General features: G+C 37.7%; 2 protein-coding genes across 2 annotated transcripts; both read right to left on the bottom strand.

Moving 5' to 3' along the window:
- LOC144848926 (uncharacterized) lies at nucleotides 1-2,254 on the bottom strand. Its single transcript, XM_078705876.1, has 2 exons — nucleotides 1,729-2,254; nucleotides 1-1,577 (listed from the first exon to the last, which is right to left on the bottom strand). The coding sequence occupies exons 1-2, from the start codon at nucleotides 2,252-2,254 to the stop codon at nucleotides 1-3; spliced, it is 2,103 nt and encodes a 700-aa protein (XP_078562002.1).
- A 30-nt stretch (nucleotides 2,255-2,284) lies between these two features.
- Nucleotides 2,285-3,783, bottom strand: LOC144848925 (uncharacterized). Its single transcript, XM_078705875.1, has 2 exons — nucleotides 3,700-3,783; nucleotides 2,285-3,562 (listed from the first exon to the last, which is right to left on the bottom strand). Exons 1-2 carry the CDS (start codon nucleotides 3,781-3,783, stop codon nucleotides 2,285-2,287), a joined length of 1,362 nt encoding a protein of 453 aa, XP_078562001.1.
- Nucleotides 3,784-20,761: the final 16,978 nt, after the last annotated feature.

The raw sequence follows: 20,761 nt of genomic DNA, 5'->3' as shown, positions 1-20,761 counted from the left end.
TTACACTCTAACCAGTAGCAATCGAGGATCTGTATACAATGCAAAGTTTGACAACGGGTCGTTTAGAATATTGTTGTTAACCTTAACATCAACGCTTCTAACGTGCCCATCTTTACTTCTATACACGCGAAGTACCTTGCCCATAGGCCATCTTCCTCTGGGTGTAGTCTCGTCAACTAAAAGTACGACGTCGTCCACCATTACATTCCCTTTCGGTGTAGTCCATTTATTTTTCTTCTGTAATAATGGAAGATACTCCTTCCTCCAACGGGTCCAGAATAACGAAGCCAGGTATTGCACCTGCAGCCATCTCCCTTTGCCGTACGTCGCTGACTTGTCGACTGGCGCATCTGAACCTTTCATGATAAGTAGTAGATGATTCGGTGTAAGTGGCTCCTCATCTCTTGTATCTTGAGAAATATTGGTGAGTGGCCTTGAGTTGAGGATTGATTCTACTTCAGTTAGAACAGTCGCTAGCACATCCTCATGAACGGTCTGCTGTCTTAATACACCATGCATTATCCTGCGTACAGATTTTATCAACCGTTCCCAGGCACCTCCAAAATGGCTTGCGCTAGGTGGATTAAAGTGCCATTCAAACATCTTAGTATGGCAGAATCGTTCTATTTTATCGTTGTTAAAAGACTTCATAGCTTCTTTTAACTCTCCTTCGCCACCATGAAAGTTAGTACCGTTGTCGCTAAACATCTTTTCGGGCTGACCTCTTCTAGCGACAAATCGTCTCAACGCGTTAATGAAAGAGTCGGTGTCAAGACCCTTTGCCAATTCCAAGTGCACAGCTCGGATTACCAGACAAGTAAATATACATCCGTAACGTTTTACTATACTTCTACGCTGCTTTACATCAATTGGACCGATATAATCCACACCCACAAACGTAAAGGATGGCTTGCTGTCTGTTACTCTTTCTGTCGATAACTCTGCCATCATTTGTTGAGCTGGTCTAGCTTGATATTTCTTACATACAACACAATTTCTCAACGCACCCTTTATCGCAGAGCGACCCTTTATCACCCAGAAACGTTCACGTAGAGAATTTAATGTAGAAGCCCAACCGCTATGACCTACTATCTGATGATGATGTCGTAAAATAAGTTTGGTAACATATGTATCTGCTGGTAACCGAATGGGATGTTTTGTACATTCATCCACACTTGCTCGCCCAATTCGTCCTCCTACTCTTAAGAGGTCTCCTATCAAGACAGGATTTAGTTTGGCAAAACGATTGTCAGTCTTCCAATGGCTAAGTTCGGTTTTCCGCAACCAAGTGAGCATTTGTGTTTCACTATCCTTGATCTCGTCTACAGATAAATTGTTCCCTTGCATCGGTCTAGCCTTGATCACGTTCTTGAAACGTAATATCCAAGCATACACACGAACTAACTTTGTCCATGATGAATATCTCGGTACTAGCTCTTGCAGCACAGTGTTTTTACCTACATTGTTAGTGGTGTGGGTGAAGGCAGCTAACTTAACTTCAGGATCTACGGAATTATTTGTATCTGCAATATAGATATTTGGCCAATTATCTTCACTGTCCGTCAAGTATTCAGGACCTGTAAGCCATTTTAGTTATCTGAAGAGTTCCTCTAGAGCCTTCATCTGACGGGTTATCTTCGCTCCTGACGTGTCGCCATTGGTGTGGTTGAGATGTTTCTCTGATTCTAGCGACTCGGTTTGGGTTTACGTGGACTTGGTGGAACATACCTTCTATGTCAGCAACTAGAGCTATACGTTCCTGCCTAAACCTTGAAAGAACTCCAACAAGGTTGCTGGTAATCTCTGGACCCTTTAACAAATTATCATTTAACGATATGCCCTTCCACTTAGCAGCGCAGTCAAATACAACTCGTACCTTCCCTGGCTTGCGTGGATGTATCACAGGATGATGTGGTAGATACCAGACATTACCCTCGTCACCTTTCTTGTGTGTGACTGGCTCGGCGTGTCCCTTGGAGATGTATGTTTCTACCGTCTCAACATATTTAGCCCTTAGACCTTCATCTTTGTCCAGCTTTCGCTTTAGGCTCGCCAATCTGATCTCGGCTATTGGTTTGTTGCAAGGAAGTGGATGGTCATCATATTTCCATAAAGTACCTATTTGGTAGTGTTTGGATTCTTGGTGCAATGTAGTACCGACTAAAATATCTCTAGCCCTTCTATCTTTCACAGAATCTTCTTCAACTTCTAGACCTTTGTTGTCTAGTTCCCAAGTTTGTTGCAGCTGCTGCATAAGTTGTTCGTTCGACACCGAAACGCTGATTCAATTACTATTAGACGTCAATTTTCCTTTTGTTTCTTTACCGGGACCCATCACGCACCAGCCAAGCTGAGTTCTAACAGCATAGGGTTCCTTGGCTTTACCACGCCTCTCTTCTTGGACCCAGAAGGCTTCCGGTGTATCAGCACCAATTAGCAGTTGCACGTCTAGACCATTATCTAATTCTATAGGCAAACTCTTGAGGTGGTCCCAAGAACTCAATTCTTTTAGAGTTGGGATGGACTCTTTACCTGCAGAGACACTCTCTACAGTCAGCACCTTCAACGATAATTCTTTTTTCTCCCGTATACCGCTGACGTTAACATCAAATGAGAAGCCTACCTTGTCGGCATCGCCATTTACTGTTGTTGCCGTATATTTCACTCTTTGACCAGCAACACCGAGTTTCCTCCTTAGGGCTTCGGAGCAGAGACTTAAATCCGAGCCGTTATCGAGTAAAGCCAACGTCTTTACCTTGTTCCCATTACTTGCAACAACTTCTACGGGAACAGTCATCAAGTAAATATTTCGGCCGCTTATAGCTGCTAATGATGTTACACCTTCTGGAGGATGCAGCAGATCGTGATGTCTAGTGGACTTGCATGTCTTGCATTCTGTTTTTCTATGACACTTCGAAGATATGTGGCCAGGTATCAGACATCTATAACATAGTCTCTTAGCTTTCACAGATTTTACCTTATCATCATAAGACATGTCTATAAATTGTTCACAATTATAAATTCTATGATCTCTTTCGCATGCAAAACAAGATAAGCCCTTGGACGTCTTGACAACATTTGTTCGTACCTTTGGTTTTTCGGTGTCTTTGGATCCATTTAATTTACTCCCCGACTTACCCACGCTTCGGCCGAACATATTACAAGAAACCTCTGCTTGCCTTTCTACAAACTTCAACATATCTTGAAATGTTGGTTCACCACTCTCTAAAATGTTATGTGCGACATTTGCCCATTTGTTTTGTAACACAGTAGGCAACAAAGATTGGACCTTTAACAAGTTACTGGTGCTATTGAAATCACTAGTATACCCCATTTGTGTTAACGTTACATCACACTTCTTCATTGCACTTACTAGTGACCAAAGTGCGTCACCATCGCCTATGGTTATTTGCTTTCGGGTTTGCATGTCAGTCATTAAAGCACTTAAAATCATGTGAGGCTGGCCAAATTGTTTACGTAAAATTTCAAGAGCCTTATCATAGCCTCCAGATTCCATTAAAGGACAGCTATCCATGCAACAGCGTGCTTTACCTTTGCACAACTGAAGGAGATATTGAAGTTTAGTATTATCATTAGACAATTTTGATGCAACATTAGTTTTAAAGTTATTTACAAAGGTCCAGTAATCAACTGTGATTACTGGCTACATACAGTGGCTACATTAGATACATGACTAACCTCCTTTACTACAGGTTTGTGCTTAGCAAGGAATTTTTTCGCTAAATTCTTGACCTTCCAAAAGGCCTCTTGAGAAGTCTCCATCCACTGTTCTTCAGTTTCGAATGCTTCATCGACGCTTTCTTGCTACGCCGATGATTTCTCAGCACCTTCGTCTTAGCTTCCAGATCTTCCATGTTGACTTAGATGCTGAGTTTTCTCACTGTAGTTGATCTCGCATCAACTGTTTAGGGGATCGATGAGGGCGCCACAATTACCCGACGCAGACAGTAGATAATACCACGACAAACCATATACTGTTATGGTAACTTTATTCAAAGACTGGCTCTCTCTGTAAGTCTGGTGACTAAACATAAGAAAGGTCTAATTAACATCAGATAACTAGTGTCGTACATCATAAAACACAATCATAAAACGTAAGGTATAAAACAAGCATTATGCCGTCAGTACAGGAATGTAGTCAAAGCGCATACATTATCTCTATGATCAACTTGAATCATTATAAACAGTTATAGATTAACATTTCAAACATGACTGCGATGCCAGTCCGAGCTACTGTATAAACTTACGAAAACTATGGCGCAACTATCCAATTCTACAACTGATCAGTAATCATCAATCAGCTTTCACGACGCAGTACATCTCAAATGTACCAACACAAATATACATCAATCAAGTATAAAATGAGTGGTCGAAAATGCACGTCAAATCTTGTTCACATTCAGGATACCACTGACGCGCGCTAAACATACCATGTGACAACACACGAACAATGTCGCCCTCTATAAAGATTTGCAAAACTCTTACAATCTATATTTTACAATGGATACAGTTTGGTAGCAATTTGAGTCCACTTAAGAAAGAATGTTGCATCACCAAATCGTTGTAGCCACATGAATAGACCGAGATAATCACCAATCATTTCTCTATTTGTTGGTCCATGCATAGCTTTCATTTTTCTTTTCGCACTTTGTCACATCGCTTGAACATAGTTAGTTACTTGCGTCTGTGTCCAAAAAGTTCAACGTGTGGCCGAAGCTCTGTAAATTGTTGGTAAAATATGTTACAGCGACATTTCTAAAGAATTGGTTCCAGTCATAGCTTTCATTTTTCTTTTCGCACGTTGTCACATCGCTTGAACATGGTTAGTTACTTGCGTCTGTGGGTCCAAAAAGTTCAACGTGTGGCCGAAGCTTTGGTTCTGTTTCTGCTGATACGCTGCCCACATATCTGACCATCAGTGATCCTGGTCTAATCCAGTCGTGAATAATTGGCATCAACGTCGCGGCATCTCGGCGGTCAACTGTATCAATAAACCATGCTTAGTATCAGATTGGTAGGCACAAATCTATTGTGGAATGATGGTTTTTTTATCTTTAAGTAAAACACGATTCGACAATCTCGGCGATAACTCCTGGACCACCAGGTCTGTGGATTGCTGTGGATTGTTGATAAAATATGTTACAGTGACATTTCTACAGAATTGGTTCCAGTCAACAACTGTCTTCTGAGAACTGATCCCAAATTCTCCACACACCATTTCGTACGACGGTGGTCCTCTTCTTCTTTCACAATTTGACGCCCACAAACACGTTAATCCTACAATTTGCCACAGTTCCAAATATTCTTATGCTGATTGGATCTTGCGTAAAACCTCTATGCACTCAATATTTCAATAGGGACATTGCATTGTACTGTCCAAAATCCTATACCTCCGGCACCAATCAATAAGAGCTTCTCTGTTTTGTCTAGTCTGAGTCCTATTAGTACTAAAGTTATTGACTCAAATTCAACTCGCTCCGGCAGATGTTGGGGTAGTGCTTGAGCCATGTTGAATGATTAACTCATTTACTATTTATGTTTCTTATTTTTTGCACGATACTGGTCACCGATTATCATCAAGGGATTTAATTGGTTAGTTTAAAAAATATTTGATTTCTGCGTCTTTTTCTAAAAATATACCGCAGTTCCGTTCCCATGAAATAGAACCTCAAGCAAATGTGCCGCTATGCGGAAAGTGCTTTGATGAAATACCGCACTTTTTGTGTACGGATATGCCGCATTTTTTATAGTTGCTGATATTACGCGCAAAACAGAAAATACATGGTGATTGGTTCAAATCTTTTTGCACAATATTTGTCACCGCTAATGGCCAAGTGATTTCTGCTGCATACTTCAACAACAAATACAGTGAGGTTCATTATCTATATCTTACAATGGATATAATACAGTTTGGTAGCAATTTGAGTCAACATATGAAAGAATGTTGCATCACCAAATCGTTGTAGCCACATGAATAGACCGAGATAATCACCAATCATTTCTCTATTTGTTGGTCCAGGCATAGCTTTCATTTTTTTCTTTTGGTTGGTAGGCACAAATCTATTGTGGAATGATGATTTGTTTTATCTTTAAGTAAAACACGATTCGACAATCTCGGCGATAACTCCTGGACCACCAGGTCTGGGGATTGCTGTGGATTGTTGATAAAATATGTTACAGTGACATTTCTACAGAATTGGTTCCAGTCTACAACTGTCTTCTGAGAACTGATCCCAAATTCTCGACACACCATTTCGTATGACGAAAATAATGCATGTTGATTGTTCAAACTCACAATATTTGTCACAGATTATGGCCAAATTCTTTTTTCAAAGACTGACTTCAGTCCTCTGTTCTTGTTGCTCCTTTGACGCTCCTTTTCCATTTCTTAGGGTTGTTTTCTATGCTTTTTTTGTCATCTCCGAAATGTACTACTGTATTACAGTCAGCAGTATGTAACAGTATATACTGTACTACTTGTTGAGAACATAAAATTAAACTTTCTAGAACACTTTTGTATTTTGTTGGTTTATTTGATATTAATAAAGCTCTACAATTGTCGTTAGTTTACTTGTTCTTTATTCGTTGTGTACGATGGAATGCCCCAAAGGTAGACTATAGATGGCAGCAGACATATTAAGATGATCATCAACATCTTCCCTTTTAAAAGTAGTTAACATATTGGTATAAAGTTTAATTTTAACACTATGAGCAACATCATAAAAAATTTAAAACAAACACAACTATTCTACATAAAACAGGCATTAAACTATGCAAGGTCTCAACTAGACCATAAAACTTATATGATTAACAATAACAATAATAACTCTTCCTTTCTCTAGTTAACTTAACATGGTAAAGTTCATTTCTGGATGTATCTACAGTAGGATTAGGCCGTGATATTCTTCCAGAGCGTGTGGTGATTTAAAGGATATTTACAATATTTGTGATATAATGAAAGTTCCATTCAGTGGCGAAAGCACGAAAATTCTGCGCAGTCAAACTGTCTGGCATTATCAGTGATTGTGTTCATGGGTACACCATGAGTTGCGAATCTGCTCTTTAATTTAAGGATCACCGCATGTGCTATTATGTTAGGTAGGGAACAGAAATCAAACCATGTGGAGTAGGAGTCTCCAATCGCTAAATAGTTTAAGTCGTTCCAAACAAATAAGTCAACACCGATGGTTTGAAAGGGTGTTTCTGGAGTTGGATAGCTTTGTAGCGGTTCCTTCTGTAAGTGTGGTTTCATGCAATTGCATACTGAACATGACTGAACATATTGATCTATATCAGAGCTCATTTTGGACCAAAAAACTGTCTCTTCCACGACGTTTTGTTGCGTCTGCTTCGTGCAAGATTTGTAATATTACACCATTATCTTGAATGGAAAGTTCATCGCGGTTTGGAAAAAATGTTCGAATTTCCTGAGGAACACATTGGGCTTTTGTAGGCCAACCTTGTTGAATCGTCATTTTGAGTCGCTGCAGTGTAGTATCGTTTTGTGTAGCAGTTGCTAATTCTTGTTGTCTGGGCTCTGATATTTGTAGGACAGACATAACTTCGTAATACTCTGCTTCATCATTACTTTGCCCGGATGTGATAAGTGGTGCTCGAGAGAGAGAGAGAGAGAGAGATTATCTGCTACATATAATTCTGCTCCACGCTTATATAAAAGGTTAATATCATATTTCTGTAATTGTAAGCGCATTCTTTGAAGACGAGCTGGGACAGCATATATAGGCTTCCTCATTATAGTGCTCAGGGGTTTATGATCTGTTTCAACAGTTATTTGCTTCCCATAGATATAGTCTTTAAACTTGTTACATGCACAAACTATGGCCAGAAGTTCTTTCTCGATTTGGCTATAGCGCTGTTCGGCGCTTGTCATTGTCCATGCATAAGCAATTGGATCTTTGTCTTGTAAGCAGGCACACCCAAGACGAAATTTTGAAGCATCGCATGTCAAAGTAATGGGTTTAGTAACATCAAAGTATTTAAGGGTTGGTGATTCTGCAATCTTTGTTTTGATTGTGGCAAAGGCATTGATATATCTTCTATGCTATGCTATGTCTTTTTGTGTCAGCTGTCTGAGAGGGGTGGCGAGGTCGCTAAGATCAGGTATGTATTTTTCAAGGTAATTAACCATACCTAGAAATCGCTGCAAGGCTGTAATGTCTTCTGGTTCAGGCATGTCAATTCTTGCTGCTACTTTCTTTGGGTCTGGCTTCATGCCACTGCCTAAAAATACTTTACCAAGGTATGTGACTTCGTTTACTCGAAATCGACATTTGGCAGGGTTAAGTTTTAAGTTAATGCTCCGCGCTCTGTCTAGTATTTTTTTAAGATTAGCATCATGTTCAAGCTGAGTCTTCCCATAGACAAGGATGTCGTCTACGGCAATGAAACGTGGAAGGTTTATAAAAAGGTCTTAAATTGTTATCTGAAATACTTCAGATCCCGAACTTATGCCATACGGCATCCTGAGAAACCTGTATCGACAAATGATCGTGTTGAATGTTGTTAGTTTCGAAGAGTAATCATCAAGAGGGATCTGCCAAAATGATGACTTTGCATCAAGTACTCTGAAAACATAGCACCTTCAAGTTCAGCAGCTATTTGTTCTACTGTGCGCATTGGATGATGAGGGCATTTGATAGCTTTATTCAGGTCACGTGGGTCTATACACAAGCGGATTTCATCAGTTCCTTTTTTGTGTATTGCCACCATAGACGATATCACCAGTTCACATTTGTCATGCAGTACACACCAATGGTCATGCAGTACACACCAATGGTCATGCAGTACACACCAATCGTCATGCAGTACACACCAAACATCATGCAGTACACACCAATCGTCATGCAGTACACACCAAACATCATTCAGTACACACCAATCGTCATGCAGTACACACCAATCGTCATGCAGTACACACCAATGGTCATGCAATACACACCAATGGTCATGCAGTACACACCAATCGTCATGCAGTACACACCAATCGTCATGCAGTCAAATACTGCGTAATTTATACCGCACCTATCGACAAAATCGTATATCACGTGACGTTTATTAGACGCAATACGAACAAACTACGCAATATTTGACTGCATGACGATTGGTGTGTACTGCATGACGATTGGTGTGTACTGCATATGACGATTGGTGTGTACTGCATGACGATTGGTGTGTACTGCATGACCATTGGTGTGTACTGCATGACGATTGGTGTGTACTGCATGACGATTGGTGGGTACTGCATGATGTTTGGTGTGTACTGCATGACGATTGGTGTGTACTGCATGATGTTTGGTGTGTACTGCATGACGATTGGTGTGTACTGCATGACCATTGGTGTGTACTGCATGACAATTGGTGTGTACTGCATGATACATGTGAACTGAAGGCAGAGGAGGCGTTCCATAGATATGGTACTCGGTGAAGCATTCGTCGGTGAAGATTGCTTGTTGAATGCTTAGTTAAACGTTCAGTATTCTTTTCTGCTGCTTCCATTACCTGAGCCATTTCAACAGCAGAGTCTAAAGTTAAAGTGTCACCTTTAGCTATAGCATAGCTTTCTGTATGGTCGTATGGTTTACGCCACACACTAACCTGTCTCTCAGCATGTCATTCAAAGTATTGGCAAAGTCACACAATTTAGCCAGCGACCTAAGCGAGGTTAAATAGGACGTTATAGTTTCATCAGTTCGTCTAATTCTAGAGTTAAAATCAAATCGTGCCAATATCTTAGATTTAGTAGGTTGATAGTGGGCTTTCTGAGCTGTTATAATATTTTTAAAAGATTCCTCACTAGGCTTTTTCGGCGCTACGATCGACTCGACCAAGCGAAATGTCAACGACCCAACTAGCGAGTTGAATACCGCCCGTTTCTTAGTAGCTTATGTGATTCCATTTGCTGTGAAATATTCACTTACCCGTTGTACATAAGTTTCAAACTGTTTTATTCTACCCAATGGCAATTGACCACGTAACGTACCTTTCTGAACTACTAATACCACTTCATCAACCCTAAGATCCCTCTTGGGTTCCCTCCACGTTTTTCGTTGGTTCAATGCTGGTAACCACTCCCTTAACCACCTATTCCAAAAGTTTCGCATTAATTCTTGGACACGTCTCCATCGTTTCCTAGGATTAACAACGGTTGAGTCTAGTATGCTCTCTGGAGCTAGATTACCTCCCATTTGACCATGTAAAAATGGTTTGGAGTTAATGGAATTACATCCTTTACTGAGGCAGATTGTTAATGGACGTGAGTTTAATATACCCTCTGCTCCTACAAATGCAGAATGTAACTCTTCATCCGTTATATCGGCATTTCTTAATACTCAGAAACACTCAAGAATTCAGGACCTCGCCACCAAAGTTCATTCTGCTGCAACTCTATAACAGTACATCCTCGCGAAGCCATATCCGCAGGGTTTAATTTAGTGGGTATATATCTCCATTGACTAGTTTCTATTTCTATATCTTTTAATTCGCCCAAATTTGCTATCCATCGTTCTAATTTCTGACCTACATCAGGGGACAACTCTTCATCCCAGTCTAATCCATTTGCCCAAATCTCCTGCATAATTATCTTGCCTGCGACTACTACAGGAGCCAAAATCCCTAGTGGATCAAATATAGAAGCGATTCTACTCAAAGCTAACCTCTTGGTTAACTTACAGACATTAGAAGGACCAGAACCTCTTTGAAACTTAAATGTATCTTCCTTGGCTTTCCATATTAAACCTAAGGTTTTTGCAGAAGGTAACTCGTTCCCACTTAATTTGATTTCTTTAGCGCTATCTACTTCTGGTATTTTTACCAGTACCGCTTTTGAATTTGAAACCCATTTTCTAGCACTCATACCCGCGCTTCCCCATAATTCGTTCAGCTCTCTATATAACTCTACTGCCTCTTGCTCATTTTTAACCGAGGTCATGGTAATCCATGTAGGTAGAGTCTAAAACAGTCCGTGCTGCTAGGGGATACTCTTTAGAATTTTTTCGTGAATGTTTCTGAGTTACAAATTGAGCTAAGAATGGCGCAACATTAAGACCAAACACTAGTCGATTGAACTCATAAATTTATGGCATCCGCTCTGTGTCTAAATCTCGCCACAAAAACCTAAGCATTTTCCTATTTTCTGGTTGCACTCCAATCTGGAGATACATTTCTGCAATATCGCAAATAATCGCTACCTTTTCCTTTCTAAATCTTAATAACACATCGAATAAATCGTTCTGCAATTCAGGCCCTGGATAGATCATATCATTCGAACATCTTCCTCCATAACGCGCCGCGGCGTCGAACACTAACCTAACTTTCGTTGTTTCCCTATCGGGTTTAATTACTGGGAAATGTGCACACGTCTTACCAACCACGCTGTCGGTATTTGTTTTTCCTTTCTTTTTTTCTATGGCATGGTAAAACGGCCTTTTACACACTATACAATAGCGCCCTCATTATTCTTTTGTTGTTCTTCAGAACACTTAGTTTTACAAAATGCAGGATCGCATGCAATATAGTCATAACTGTGGAGAGGTCTTTCAGACCAAGATACTGTCCACAATTTTCTTTGCATTAACGGCTGACCTTTTCCATCTATTGGAGATCCAGCTAGGCAGTTTTTCAAGCAATCTGTTTATTTCTCTGGTGTGACTCCCAGTGAAGGTATTTCATCCATTGCAGTACTAAACTGCTTCAAGATGTCAAGTTTTTGTAGCTCACTGGCATTCCTTGCGTCAATCTTAGGCCACTTGTCAAGTTTGTTTCTAAATGCCTCAGCTGGGCCACCCACATAGGTATTCTTTAGATAATGAATTATGTCAAATAATGGAATGTTTTTATCTTCAATAAGGCTCTTAAATGATCTGGACGGGTCACCACTGAAGAGTGACGGTTCAGGTAGTGGAATTTTGTTTAGGCTCATGCTACAGATATTGCCAGTGGAATTCAAATCTGTGTGTCTATTATTACTTCCGTTTTGTTTTTTGTTTAAAGCGCCTGACATGCGTTTCCATCAGCATTTCATTCATTGATTCGTTTCCTTTAGATAATGATTCAGCTGCCTGCAGATTGTTCTTGTAATCGGGCTTTGCGATTTTAGTATAAATAAATATGAACATTATGTCTACTTGACAAAATATGTATATACACAGGTTAACCTTAATCTAACCTTATAATTTTATCGGGAATAACAAAAAAAAAGAAGAAAAACGCTAATTGGTGATAATGAGATGGGAGCCATTAAAATGCCTGATTTGATGCGGCGCACTAAATGTGTGGCTGGTTGGATGGTGATGGTGATTATGAATGGTGATGGTGCTAAATGGAAAATCATTCCAAAAATATCCAAACAATATGTGATGTTAATGTCTTACATAATATGTCATGTTATACTGTAGTATTATTGATGTTAATTTAGATAATATTCCACTGTTTTATAGAAATAGGATAAAACCTTACATAAATTATAATTACTATTTTTCATACATTTCAACTATTCTTTAAAAATATCATCCCTCATACTTCATATTTTTTTGAAATTTTTTTCAATGAGTATGATTTTCTTGAAAATCACGCCTTTTTGCGTTTTGGGGGGATACCTTGTAATTTCCTATTCTTTTACATGCAAAAGGGGGGTATATTTGAATATTCCTAAAAAATTAATTTCTTCACTAAAAAAAAAAATAAAATGTTTTTATATGTAATTTTTCCAGATCTTTTTATTTCTGGTATTGTTATTGCGTATACATTGCGCAATTTCGCGTAAATAGACACTTTCCCCCGTTGGGTCCAATTGGGTTTTTTACTTTGCTAGGGAGTATGATCACGTGACATTTCTCACAACATTTTTCACACTGCAGCTGGCGATCTGTTATTGTCGCGATGTTATTTTTGACGGGCGAAAAGTATATTAAAACATTCTGGATGTGACCCTATCATGTTTCACAGTGTAATAAGTGATTATGAGATTATTACTAAAATGTCAAATTTAACGAGATTTGAGAAAGACGTGGCTATATATTCAATAAAGCTAGGCCTAGGCCTACTAGAGTCTAGGTATGTAACGATGCTGCTTGGCCTCTAGTTGGCTGCCTGATAGCCTTACAGCAGTGAAGTGTGTTCTGGCACCCAATCTCGGCCTACCCATGGGCCATGATAGGGTGCCTGAATAGTTGCTTTTCAGTCAGACATAAGCTTCCACATCCGTTACTATTCTTTACTATTCTGAGCAATACCAGTCTTGTTTTGTAGAGAATTTTGTGTTTCACAATTCTTAATGTGCGAGAAAACCCACGAACGAAACGACCAAGCATTTTCGAACCCATGACTACAGTCCTACCTAGACATGAATTCAAGCCTAGCTAGCTAGGCTGAGCAGACGATTTAGCTAGGCCTAGCTTAAAATTAATAAGCAATTTGATTAAGATTATTATGCTGTTGTTGTACAGTGCAAATCATGATGTTACATGTAAATTATGCTGACATTTTTATTGCAAATATTACTTGGGCCTAAACAAATCGTATTAATTGTCTGTATAAACAGGGAGTTGTAAAAATTATTTTACAACTCCCTGGTATAAAATTGATTCGCCATTTTCCAACACATAATTTACCAAAGGGAGACATTTCACCAACGCGTTCACCGGCGACTAAAACGCGTCAGTCGCTAAGTGTAACGCGTTTTGCGACGTATTGTAAACTAATAACCCCTAAGTTACTGAAAAAGTGTAATGTAGTAAAAAACACTATTTTCTGACCGATTTTTTAGAAATTAGTTTTTGGAAAATATTGCCATATCTTCCCTGTTTTTTGTATGTAATCACTTTCAATTAAACATACTTAAACATAATATAAGCTGAGAAAGTCTGAGTGTAGCTCCACTTTAAGGGTACAGATATTTCTGGATGAATCTAATGAGTTAGTTAAACAAATATGAAATTAAAATGGGAAGAGTACTTCAGTAACAACAACATAAATTGGAAAACATCATGGTTATGGAAAGTATGTAAAATGAAATATAAGAAACTAGCACCATTCACTTTTTAGATGTTACATATAGCATACTGCCTTTCAACAAACTGCTTTATCAGTGGAAAGGAAAGAAACACAAACGTGTGATAAATGTGGAGAAATTGAAAATGAAAATGTATTTTTCAGTTGTACATTTATTAAGAATTTTGGAAGAAAGTGTTCAGTATCTTCATAAGTTTACACCACAATAGTATATCAATAAGCATTTGCTACTAGGAACAGCAGATATTCTAGTTAATGTTATAACGATGCTTGGAAACAAAAAGGTTAACGATGCATTAGGCATATCGTCTTTGTGTTATCTTTTGTTTTGCTTTTTAAACTTCTTTTGAAGTGTAGTATGGAAACATATAAGAAGATTATTAAAACAAATGATGCCATATGGAATATAAAGTGAATTTACAACATTTAAAAATGTTTTAGGCCTACCACTGATGACGTTCATCAAATTATAATTATAAACAACAGCTCTTATACTATGACGTTATCCAAATTCCTTCACTTGCACTGATGAAGGGCTAGTGTTGCCCGAAAGCTCTGCTAACTTTTCTGGCTGTTTTACTTATCGTTTTAATTTAGCTTTTCGCTTTTTTTTGTATCTCCATTGAGATCCAGCCACTGATAACCACAGCATTGTCATTTTTTCAGTAATTTGCCTTTGGATTTATATATATATATATATATATATCCAATCGAGTTTGAACAATACCATGAAAGCCCCAGTGGTCTAATGGTTAGGACAACTGCATATCAAGCAGACGGTCCGAGTTCGAGTCTCGGTTGGGGCGATTTTGAGGCGATTTTGAGGCGATTTCCTCATCTTTATCGTTTCAAATTAATTAATTAAATTTCAGTATATCACCGGGCGGTTTAGAATTAATGTTCTTTGCCTGATGTGTTTATATAAATATAAATATATATATAAATAAAATAACAGCAGAAAACTGGGTTACTACATTGTTTTAATCGCTACAAATCTGTTTCGTATGACCAGCATATATATATAATAATATATATAATAAATAATGTAATAATATATGTAATAATATGAAGATTTTATCGTGATGACATAACTGTGATGATATTAATGTGAATAAAAGTGGTGGTTACGCAACAAAAGGAAAAGAAGAAAAGACAAGCTTGATTGTGCCATAGAGTGGCAAAAGAGGCGAACATCTTCTGTCGCTGATTACGCATGTCCATATTTTTCTTTGAAGGTGTATAGCCTTTGTCAATTTTTAGTCGCGTGGACGCGACTCTATAGTTCACTATGTCGGTCGGTTGGTCAGTCTGTCTGTCTGTCTGTCGGTCGGTCTGTCTGTCTGTCGGTCCGGTATCACTATGCATTGTAGCACGCGACTTAATAGCTGTCCTTGTTAAAGATGAATCGCATCTCATGGAACTGATTTTAAAGATGAATTCATAATTTGGAACAAGTTGGTTATCTGCGCAAATGCAACATGTGTCACCATGAAAATCACGAATGAACAGTTTGGACCGAAGGTCTAGCTTCTGTCTTAGGTATGCAACAAAAGGAGTCTCATACAACATGTACCGAATGCAAAATCAATTTATTCTTCTATGATAATTTCTTATTAAACACGAACAAACACAAAACGATACAAACACAAAAACCATGGGCCTCAAACAAGTGAGTGACCACAATTGAGGGCAATAATTTAACCTTATGGATAATAAATTTACTTAAGTATGACCTGTCTCCAATTACCAGGACTCTTGCAGTATGGTTCTTTTTGTTATAAATCTGGATTAATATAATTACGACGTAACCTGTCTCCAATTACCAGGGTGTCTGCAATGATATTATCCTTCTCAACAACTTTACAATAATTGCCACTCAGGGCTTACAGAGTAAATACTAGCTCCAGTGTGGTACTTATGTGACTTAAATGTCAATAATCAACTGTTATTACCCAATGCAATTCAAATAATATAGAAATATACTACTGCTTATTATTCTGACACTGTGGATTTACAACACCAAGTTATCTTTTCGAATGTCCAAGCGTCAGCTACAGTTCCACACGCTAGCTGTCTCTTCTTCCAGTGGTTAACGTGGTTAAAATGGCTGTGGCTTTCAGACTTCCTCCGGTTGTACAATTTACAGATTGTTAAGTGTAACCTCAGGGACTTGAACGTAGGCGACAAATGTCCACTACAAAAGGCTGCTTGACTATCATAGGAGACGACGAATTCCATGCACGTTCAGCTGGGAGCCTTGTCGGGAGTTTTAATCCGCGATACTGCGCTCACCCCAGTCCGTCGGTTTATAACTGAACTACAATAATATGAGCATCATGGTTCTACCAATTTTTAGTCGCGTGGACGCGACTCTATAGTTCACTATGTCGGTCGGTCTGTCTGTCTGTCTGTCTGTCTGTCTGTCGGTCCAGTATCACTATGCATTGTAGCACGCGACTTAATGGCTGTTGGCCTTGTTATAAAAGGCCAGGCTTATACAGTTAGGTGCAACCAATGCACACTGCACCCCACGATAAATAAGCTCTAATCACTCCTAGATGTCCCGCACAATTGGCGGTGGGAATTAATGACTCAACGCAATGATGTCGAGAGATTGAGTGCCTAACATTTCGCAAACCACGTTAGACAACGCTTTGCCACACCGGGCAAGCAATATGCAAATTTTGCCGCCGCAACAATACCTTGAAATATGCTAGGGTCCTATACCTACCACTCTAGAGAGGGCGCTATACTAGACTATAGTTTTCAAATGTGACAACATGCACACAATTTAGAATATAACAACATAAAATTGATTATACGGCCTGAAGCAAATATGTTAATAGTGTGCTGAATGGTGTTTATTTTGTGTCATACAGTATACCTGTATACACTACCGTGCTGCTGTATATACTATGTACAGTGTGGCATACAGTAAATGCAATTACAGAACTCACCCCTTTTCCACATACAAATGAAACATAGATGAAAAGATAATTATCTGAGCAAGAACATAATGAAATTTGTACGAAAATCGGTAAATACAATATTAAAGCTTATAAAACGAATAATTATTATTAAACTAAAGTTACCATAACATTGCAACAATTTACACCCCAAAATTAAATACAGGACAAAAAGTACAATGCAAAGATGACGAATATGCATTTTGCAGTTTGTTATACTGTCACGGACTTCAATTGCGTAGGCCTATGTATCCGAGCGGTTTATAATAAATTTAGGAACTCCCTTTGTGACATAAAAGTATATACACACAGTCCGCACTGTTGTAAAACAACTCAAAACAAAGCTTTAATTTTAATCAACTTCTAAGAATCCAGTATGTATAAGTGAGAGTGTGTGTACGTTTGTTTGTTACTGCACGTATCTATACATATTGGGTATCAAAATGACCGCAATTGTACCGCCATCTTGGATCCAAGTTAGGGGCCAAAATGGGGTCAAAATGCCCCACTTTTGATGTTTGTTCGTTATACAAATTTCTGTATTAAAATGACTGAAATTGTACCGGGAAGGTTTTAAACTACATTAAAAAAATTCCGAGGGTTTAGGAGGGGGAGTTGGGGTTGAGGGGATGGTGAGGATTTTTGCTTGGGATAAGGGTAGTAGACTATCAAATTGAACAGAATTGTAGTAGGAAATTATTAGAATTATTTTAATTATCTCTGGCAAGGGGGTGGGAGTTTGGGATGCGGTCGTAGGCCTATCAATACGGACGAAAATGTACCGGGAATGTTTTAAACTATATTAAACTGCCACTGAGGGGTTATGATTGGGAGTAATGGCTTAACAAAATTTTACTTGAAACGTCTTCCAAGTAGGAGTGTGTTGGGAGGGGGAAGGGGGGACACTGGCGTTTGGGGAAAAGTACTGTACAACATAATTGGAATTGTACTGGGAACATTTACTACATTTGAACTGTTGTGGGGAGGAGATAAGGTTTGTTGATTGCATCTGGGATGAGGAGAGGAGAAAGAAGTTTTTGGTATAGGTAATTCAGTAGTATCAAAATTAGATATTTTAATCATTAGCCAATATGACACCTGTCCATTTACATACCTATTTTTGCCCTCTCATATGAAGCTGAAGTTGAAGATAGTGATTAAGTTCGCAATTTAGGAATCCTGTCTCTGCCTGGTTTTGTGTGATGTTTTCTTGTTCTTTGTCCATGTTTTTTTATATTGTATTTTTATGAGACAAAATAAATGAAATGAAATGAATTGAAATTTATACTGTGAAGAATTTATTTTAAAACAATCACCGTGAGAGAGCGAGTACGTTTGTTTGTTCGTTATACACGTTTTTGTTACTGCACTTAGCCATACATATGAAGTATCAAAATGACCACAATTGTACCAGGAAGGTTCTAAACTATATTTTAACATTTACCCCCATCTTGGATCCAAATTAGAGGTAAAATGCCCCACTTTTCCCCACTTTTGATGTTTATTCGCTATACAAATTTCTGTTTTTGCATATATATATATATATATATATATATATATATAACAAATCAGGCAAAGAACATTAATTCTAAACCGCCCGGTGATATACTGAAATTTAATTAATTAATTTATATATATATATATAAATTTATTTATAATTATATAAATTTATATTTATATATATATATATTGCTACAGTATATCTATAATTGCTTATCACGGTCTCAAGCTAACCCTATGTCCATCCTTTTACAATCCAAAATCACACTTCAAACACTTTACAATGTTGTAGCTTTATGATCAAGTAACAAAAAGAATTGTACCCATTTAACAGAAAAGTTATTGAATTATAGAATAGTTTTATAAAAGAAATCCTTCACCATTCAACTGTTATTGTAAAGTTGACCTAGCATGAGTTGAGTTGCCTGACTTTACTATTCACGGTCTCTAGCTAACCCTATTTCCATTGTACAATACAATACAATACAATACAATTTAATGGAATTACTTGTGTAACAGTGGCACACGTTAGACAATACCTAACGGTGCATCCAAAGCAAAATTAAAAAGAAAAAGCAAAATAACATGACGAATAAGAGATCTAGTCTCACTGAATAAGTAGCTCAACTACTATACTTACATAATAATAAAGTTGGTACAAATTAAAAGCAATTAATATACAGTTAAAAAAAACCAATTTAAACATTATTTGCAGGGTTATTTAAAATTTCAGTTCGTTTTTTCCAAGAGTCTTTTAAATATATCTTACAAACCTTGTCAAAAATTGAACCAAGTGTGGCATTCTCAGAAAATAAATCATCAAGTAAATAGTGAAGTTTTAGGTCAGCAGAACAATTTGTAAATATGTCCCAGTACTCTTGTAGATTGTTTTCATATAAAGAATTTTTAATTTCATCAAACACCTTATACCTAATATTATTTAATCCAGGACATTCTAAAAGGAAATGTTTAATATTTTCAATTGACCCATTAATACATAATTTACAACTACCATTGAAATTCTCGTGCCAACCAATCTTTCTTCCTTCAAGATCCAAACAGTTAGATCTAGCTTTAAATTTTAAATTTACTCCTTTAAAGTCAATTTTGTCATCCAAGTATTTTTCGAATGATGGTTTATCTTTATACATTAAATAATTGTTCAATGTTGATTTCTTTTGGGCTCTTTCGAACCATTCTCGATCATCATTATTACAATTTACTGGCATAAAATTTAACGAAAGGTCAACTGATGGATCTATATTAAAATAATTACACAAATTGTATTTTGAAATTAGGCATCGAATATGGCTTAGCCACTTTCATTTCAGGTTATTTTGATTTTGCATGATTGCTTTGGAAGAGTAGACGTGGCCACCTATCATCATCTAAGTTCTTCAACCGTTGGAAATATTTTATTCTAAAGTTGTTATGTATAGTGGCAACTGAGTACCATCCTAGGTCACCATAGAGAGCTTCTTTAGCTGTATTTCTAGGTGCTTTTAGAATTATCCTTGCCATTTGATACTGAAGGTTTTCTATTTTTTTTCAGATTTCCCTCCACTTAACCAAACGGAGCATCCATAATTGATAGTGGGCAAGCCAATCACTCTCCAAAGCAAATCACCAAAATACACTCTATTAAAATCATCTTGGTTGTAAATTATAGATTTTATGTATGCAATTATCCTATTACCTTTCATTAGGACTTCCTCAACATGTTGTGAATCGGTATTAACGTTAGAGATGTAGATCCCAAGATATTTATAAGAATTAGTTTCCGTAATGTAGGGGTTTCCTAATTTCCACTTTTTATATTTGTTTGTCCGTTGTCCGGTGATGAGGACATTGGATTTGTTAAAATTAAAAGCAAGCTTCCACTTTCTGGAAAATTCACTTGCTGTTTGGAGAAGAAGGTTCAATTCTCTTTCGTCATCACCGATTAACACTACATCGTCAGCCCAAAAGAGAGCTCCAATTCTAACATCAAATATGTTTACTCCAAGGTCTTTGGTACGTATCATTGTTTGAAGTTCATTTATGAAGATGAAAATAAAATTGGGGATAGTGAACACCCTTGTTTTACACCTTCTTCAATGTTAAAAAAGTCAGTTTCAGTATCACCAAACCTAACTTTACCTTTTACATTCATATAAAGATTCTTAATAATTTCTAGCATATTACCCCTAATACCTATTCTCTTAACAGCTGAAAAAAGTTTATCTCTCCAAACAGTGTCAAATGCT

The sequence above is a fragment of the Antedon bifida genome, chromosome 7, assembly GCF_963402885.1.
Source record: "Antedon bifida chromosome 7, ecAntBifi1.1, whole genome shotgun sequence".
Taxonomy (NCBI): Eukaryota; Metazoa; Echinodermata; class Crinoidea; order Comatulida; family Antedonidae; genus Antedon; species Antedon bifida.
Note: the sequence above shows the minus strand (reverse complement) of the source record. Positions and strands in the feature narration are given on the sequence as shown.

Bases quoted from the DNA above. Each gene is read 5' to 3' on its own strand.
- LOC144848926 (XM_078705876.1), bottom strand. From the start codon at position 2,254: ATGCAGCAGCTGCAACAAACTTGGGAACTAGACAACAAAGGTCTAGAA. The intron at 1,578-1,728 runs GTATGTTCCACC...AATGGCTTACAG, and splicing joins TCTAGTTGCTGACATAGAAG to GTCCTGAATACTTGACGGAC.
- LOC144848925 (XM_078705875.1), bottom strand. From the start codon at position 3,783: ATGGAGACTTCTCAAGAGGCCTTTTGGAAGGTCAAGAATTTAGCGAAA. The intron at 3,563-3,699 runs GTTAGTCATGTA...TATCTCCTTCAG, and splicing joins ACAAACCTGTAGTAAAGGAG to TTGTGCAAAGGTAAAGCACG.